The sequence below is a fragment of the Corylus avellana genome, chromosome ca8, assembly GCF_901000735.1.
Source record: "Corylus avellana chromosome ca8, CavTom2PMs-1.0".
Classification (NCBI taxonomy): domain Eukaryota; kingdom Viridiplantae; phylum Streptophyta; class Magnoliopsida; order Fagales; family Betulaceae; genus Corylus; species Corylus avellana.
This window is the reverse complement of record NC_081548.1, coordinates 19,120,514-19,127,305: the sequence shown is the minus strand read 5'-3', so window position 1 is coordinate 19,127,305 and position 6,792 is coordinate 19,120,514. Positions and strand designations below refer to the sequence as shown.

General features: G+C 36.1%; 1 protein-coding gene across 1 annotated transcript; it reads left to right on the top strand.

Annotated features, from left to right (window-relative positions):
* LOC132189859 (protein OSB1, mitochondrial-like) lies at positions 1-6,458 on the top strand (the record flags this gene model as incomplete). The annotated part of the gene is given in 3 exon segments (XM_059604674.1): positions 1-78; positions 4,363-4,447; positions 5,597-6,458. Coding segments are annotated over 3 exon segments (441 nt in total), but the record flags the coding sequence as incomplete, so codon positions are not given.
* Between the last annotated feature and the right edge of the window lie 334 nt (positions 6,459-6,792).

Sequence of the window (6,792 nt, the reverse complement as noted above, 5' to 3'; positions counted from 1 at the left end):
CATTTAGAACCGAAGGATTTTGTCTATGTTTCAGGTCATTTAGGGTCTTTCAAAAAGGATCTCAAAACATATTACGAGGTTCAGAAGCTAATTCTTCTTTTTTTTGCACCAACCACCCCCCCCCCCTCCTTTTTTTTTGGCTTACTGATATCGCTAAAATAATGATATTTGGGTGCATAATGGGTGATTACAATTGTTTATCACTTTGTTTGAAGACTGATTTAGTTAGGGTGTTCTGAATCTTTAATAGATAGTGGTGTATCAATTTTCTTTCAGGATTCAAGTTACAGCTTATATCCAATAGGTGTTCAAGTCTTCAATTTCGGATTTTTTTTTTTTTTTTTTTTTTTTTAATAAATAATAAATCAATCTCATTAGAATTTAGAAGGGTAAGGCACCCCTAAGTACATTGGAAGTATACAAAAGGAACCACCTAATTAGTAAGATCAAAACGAACAAGGAAATCACTAAAGCTAATACATACGCCGTTGTTCATAAATACAAAGCTTCATAGAACAAAGATAAAATAGTCCCCCACGTCGTCTCTCTCTCCTCAAAGCACCTATCTTTCCTTTCATTCCATACACACCAAAAGAGGCACTTAGGCACCATTTTCAGTTATGTGTTACATTATTTTGCTTTTACTGATCATATTATTAATTATTTTTAAAGAATGATAAATTACCACTTATCCAAATAGGAGATAAAGTAGAGTTAGGGTTCAAATTTGGGATCATATACTTTGATTCCGCAATAAATTACCACTTATCTAACCCCAAGGGGTTGGCGCTTGTGGTCTTAGGTAGTATCACCCCATAGATCCCAAGTTTAAGACTTGCTAGGTGCAAATTCTCCCTTGGGCCCACACCCCTGATGTAAAAAGCCAACAATTTACCCTAATCCATGTAGGAAAACTTCCGAATGTGCAGTGCGCGGGTCCAAGATTTACTCTGCAGGAATGGGTTCGGAGGGCCCTACCTTGTTGAGGTTACCCGTCAAAAAATAAAAATTGTCACTTATCTCAAAAGTCTAAATTAATGAGAAATGACGAATTTAATTACTTAACCTATTATTTTGACAATATTGAGGTGGTGATAGAATTGACAGATTTTTCATTTCTCCCTAGTGGAAAGTTCACTTTCTGGACGTTGTTCAGAGCAAGTTGCCCAAGATACTTTCAGATCACTTTCCTAGTCTACTTGATTGTGGTGAATTTTAGAGGGGCAGAAGGTATTTTAAATTTCTTTAGTTGAAAAGGTTAGGCACTGGTAGAGTTCTTATTGATTTCAGTGTTTTCCTAGTTTTGTTTTGGCTCAGAAACTAAAAGCTCTAGGATGCTGATTTAAAGATGTGGAATGAAACAGAGTTTGGTATTGTAAAGATGAAAAAATGGGCTCTTCTTGGTGATATAAAAGCGCTGGATGTGCTTGAAGAAAAGTGATCTCTTTCGAGAGAGGAGAAATTGAGGAAGGATGTGGCTACAGTTGAGTTGGAGAAGACTATTCTTTTGGAGGAGGTGAGTTGGAGGCAAAAGTCGAGGGTGGTGAAATCTTCCATCGGGCTTCTAACTCTAATAGAAGATGTAACTCGGTAGGGAATTTGGTTATCAATGGTGATATTTCTTCTAGTCCTGCTGAAATTTAGGATCATATAGTTCGATTTTACACTCAGCTTTATCCTGGGAATAAAAATTGACAGCAAGATCTGATGGTCTTCCTTTTCACTCAATTTGTGAGAAGGAAGCAGATTGGGTGGAGCAAGCTTTTGAGGCAAGGGATGTTTTTGGGGTGGTGAAAGATATGAATGGGGATAAAGCTCCGGGTCCAGATATTTTTTTCTATGGCTTTTTTGCCAAAATTGCTAGGATGTCAAAGTCAATGTTATGAAAGTATTTCTAGATTTCCATGAGCATGGTAAGTTTGAATGCTACTTTTATTACTCTTATTCCTAAGAAAGTAGGGGTTGTTAAGGTCAAAGGCTTTCATCCTATAAGTCTGGTGAGTGGTGTCTATAAAATTATTGCAAAAGTCTTGGCAAATAGATTGAAAACTGTTTTGGATAATATCATTTCAAAGACTCATAATGCTTTAATAAGAGGTTGTTAAATTTTTTTTCTCGTCGCCAATGAATGTTTAGATAGTGGTCTCAAATATGGCAGGCCAGGCGTGTATGTAAATTGGACTTAGAGAAAGGCTTTTTTTTTTTTTTTGATAATGAAGAACACCTCCAAGGAAGGGCCATTTCATCTACCCACCCCGGTTGGGTAAACCAAGGACCCATGCAAGCCGCCCCCTCTACATTAATGGTACTCCTAGTGGTTATTTTTTCTATAGCTTACTTTCCTCCCCTCTATGAGATGTGGGATCGTGGGGTCTAAGACAGGTGATCCTTTGTCTCCCCTTCAATTTGTGATTGTTATGGAAGCTTTGAGTTAAATGATGTAAACTGCTATGAATGAGGGTTTTATCACTAGCATTTCGGTGGGGGTTTCGTTGACGATACCTTTATTTTCTATGGGATTGTACCAAATTATTTTAGCTATTTTCTGTTTCTCATCTCCTTTGTTTTGAAGATGCTTTAGGGTTGAAGATTTATTTTATGCTCTTTCTTCACAAAAAAAGAAAAAAAAAAATAGATTTATTTGGCCAAATCTGAATTGATTTCTGATGTGGCAAATGTTGATGGTCTGGCTCGTATTCTTGGTTGCGGGGTTTCTTTGTTGCCCATGAAATATTTGAGCCTCCCTTTGGATGCTCCTTTCAAGGATATATTTATTTGTTACAATTATTGAGAAAATGAAAAGAAGATTAGTTGGGTGGAAAAGACTCTGCCTGTCTAAGGGTGGTCATTTAACATTGAGTAAGAGCACGCCTTCCAACCTTTATACCTATTTCCTTTCTCTCTTCCCTGTTCTTGTTGGTGTTGCTAATTGGTTAGAAAAATTGCAGAGGGATCTTTTGTGGGGTGGTTTGGATAATGAGTCAAAATTTCATCTAAAAAAGGTTTGTATTCCTTTTCATCCTGGAGATTTTTCAGGGTTAGGAGTTTGCTTACTTTCAATCATACTCTTTTGGGAAAGTGTTGATGGAGATATGATGTAGAGAGAGAGGCTTTTTGGTGACAGGTAATGGATAAAAAAATGATAGTTTGACAGGTGGTTGATACCTAATTTTATCAATGGACCATATGTAGTGAGTTTATGGAAACATATTAGGGGGGGTTGGGATGCCTTCTCTAGCTTTGTTAGTATTGAGGTGATGATAGCTCTCGAACCAGGTTTTGACATGACGTTTGGTTTGGAGATTGCACTTTGATGGAAACTTTTCTGGAGTTATTTTGCCTTGCAAGGGATAGGGATACTCTGGTGGCTGACCATATGCTTTCTCACAATGTTATGGTGCGTTGGGACATAAATTTTATCATATTGGTGCATGATTGGGAGGGTGATTTCATATCTCCTTTTTTCAGTGTTTTGTACTCCATTGGGCTGGATTAGGATGGTGACAATAAGTTCTATTGGATCCCTTCGCAAAGACGCTCTTTTGAGGGCAAAACTTTTCACAAAGTTTTGGAGGACTAAGGCTCCTTTGAGAGTGACTTTCTTCACCTGGACATCTTTAGGGAAAATTTCCAATCTGAATTATCTCCTCAAGTGTCAATCATAGTGATGGATTGGTGCTATATATGCAGAAAGAGTGGGAAAACTCCCAATAATCTCCTCCTTCATTGTGATGTTGTGAGAGATTTGTTGAATATGGTTGTCAAATGTTTGGAGTAAAGTGGGTTAGATCTTTTGGCTTGTTGGAAATGAAGAGTCGGTCAGAATGATACTCAAATTGTTTGAAATGTAATCCCCGCATGTTCAATGCGGTGCATTTGGAGAGAAACGAATGCTCAAAGTTTCTATGATTGCAAGAAGACGAGTTTGGATCTACATCTATGTTTTCTTAAATTCCTTTTTGAGTGAATCTCTGCTAGTGCCTTTCTTAATATCTCCAACTTTGTAGAATTTTGTGCTCTCTTTGACTTGCTGGGTGTTTTTTCTTGTATATTCCATATGTATTTGGGTTGTGCCTCTTGTGCTTTTTAATGAATTTGTTTTACTTATTAAAAAAAAAAATCATTTGTATATGATTGTGAGGGACCTACTTATCAAAAAAAATTTTACTTATCAAAAATGATTGTGAGGGACCTGTATCATATAGAAGCTAACAAGCTATTATTGCCAATAGAGCAAGATCATACACTAATGTTGATAGAATACCTTAGAGGCTTAGACCTTTACCCTCTTCCTATGATTTTGTGGTACTGCTAAATATGCATAACCTCTATCTGTAGAACCATTTTGTTTGTTCTTTGTAGGTCATCGTAAACGAATTGAATTATATTGACCAAGGTTTCCTAGGCCAAAAAAGCCACAAAGTTGAGGGGTCCCAAGCAGGAGCAGGTACAATTTCTAATTCTGGTTGAAATGTATTGGACAGTTTTGTTGGATGTGTTATACTATTTCTGGGTCAACGAAACCTTTTTCTGGAGTTTGTTAGAAATGACTAGAAGACTACGAAGGAAGTAACCAAAAACGAGTATATTTTTTAATGGAGTGAGTTGCCCGCACAGGATTTGAATAGCTGACCTAGAAACTGTTTGAATGATCCACGTGGGATGATGGTGATTATATAAGGGGAAAGTCCACGTACCACCCTCAAACTATCACCCACTTGACAATGCCCCTCAAACTTTCAATTGTGATAATCTCCCTCTTAAACTACCAAAACATTGCCAATGTTCCCACAATGATGAAACTACCCTAAAAAAAAAAAAAAAATTCAAAGGGGTGGCCAAATTTAAAATTTTAAAAAATAAAATCCTTTTTATAAGAAAAAAATTAAAAAAAAAAAAAAAAAATTGATTTTTTTTTATAAATTTTTTTTTAAAAAAAATTGTTTTTTTTTTTTAATTATTATTATTATTATTATTTTTGAATCTATAGGAGTATTTTTGTCTTATTGAGAAATATATAAGGGCATTTTTATCTTTTTGCTAGCCTTGGGAGACATTGACAATGTTTTGATAGTTTTGGGGAGACATTGTTACAATTGAAAGTTTGAGAGGACATTATAATTGAGTGGTAATTTGAGAGGGTATATAGACTTTACCCTTATATTAATGTAATTTGTGTGCTTACGTGCATATAATTAGATCAATGCTCAGCACAAGTGATGGTCGAAGGGTTTTTGCTTTTCAGTTTTGAAGTTTGAGAATTGCTATTTTTGAGGCTTTTGACTGATCCAACTTTTTGTAAAGTTGTCTTAAGCAGCACAACCTGTTGCATGGGTCCAAGTACTCATTTTGAGTCATTTGGAGGATTGTTCTAGGGACAAAATAATAACTTAGCTGAGCAGGGGGGATCAGCTCTTTGTTTAATTGGCCATGGACCATTCAATTGCATGATTATTGGAACTGTTTTCTCTTCGCCATAATCAATACTATGCTTATTATGACAATCCTTAAAAGCTGTTCATTTTGAGTTATTTTCCCTCTTCTCTTTTTCACATGCTTATCTATTTCTTTATCCCTTATCTTGTTGCATTTATAGGTGGCTTTGAAGTGGATGAAAATCGCCTCTACTTGTGGCAGGTGTTTTTCACCAATCCATATGAATGGTGGGATTGCAGGAAACATAAGGTAAATCCACGGCAGCCAGATTTCAAGAACAGGCATACTGGTGAGGCTCTCTGGTTGAGTCCGAATGATCCTCCTTGGATTAAAAGACAACTGCAGTTGCTTGATACACGGATGGCAACACAAAGCCAAGGAGATTATGTAGGTTCCCGTTCTCGTTCCCGTGTCTCTATGTGGGTGTATGATGGCTAGGGATGAGTCTGCAGGCTTGAAAGAACTATTTGCTGTTGCATGCCGGTTATTCTATTTAGGGTTTTACGATCTTTCGCAGATTATTCTTGCGAAACTGCAATCCCAAACGCACCCTTAATCTTAGAGGTTGAAGCATATCAAGCACCGAAGATTACTCTGTGTCCAGTTCTTTGTACAGCAGGTTTCAGAACAAAAATGAATACAAGGTTTTCTCTCTTGGCTTTGTTTTTCCTTGTACAGGCTAGCCACTTCAGGGGACGCTTCATTTTAGCAAAACTGCAATGTCTTGAGCACATTATGCATCTATACAAAGTTGTTGCTTTCTTTAATGTAAGTTTCGATAAGCAAACGGTCCTCTGAAACTCTCTGTTTAGATTGAACAAGAGTTTCTGAAACTTTCTGATAATGAGGATTGCTCTACAAAGGATGTTGGTAGACTTTCTTAGATATTTCAAGTTGTAAAATATAAGTACTCTCTCAAACTGACACTCAATTTACAATGTGTCATATTCCCAAACTAAAAGTTGCATCAATTTCTCTCCAAACTACCAAAATAAAACTTTGCATGTTTATTATTTGTTTTATATTCCTGCCCATTTTAAATCTTTATCTTTCATTTGTACGCGCGCGTAAGTGTCAAGTAGTTCGCCGTATTTTGTGTTCACTTTAGCAAAATCAAGCCCACTCGAGCAGCTCTCTCTTTTTATATATATTATCCTATTTATTTATTATTAATATATTTTGTTTTATTTTATCCCTCTAAAATAAAACTTTCGAAAATCTCCCTGAGTCCAGATAAAATCCTCTTACACTTTTAAATACTCCTTGATGAACTTAAAAACCTAGGATAAATTCCTTAGAAATTGCAAAAATCACGTTCCATTAATAAAACGTCATAAATCTTGCTTCTTCTTTTTT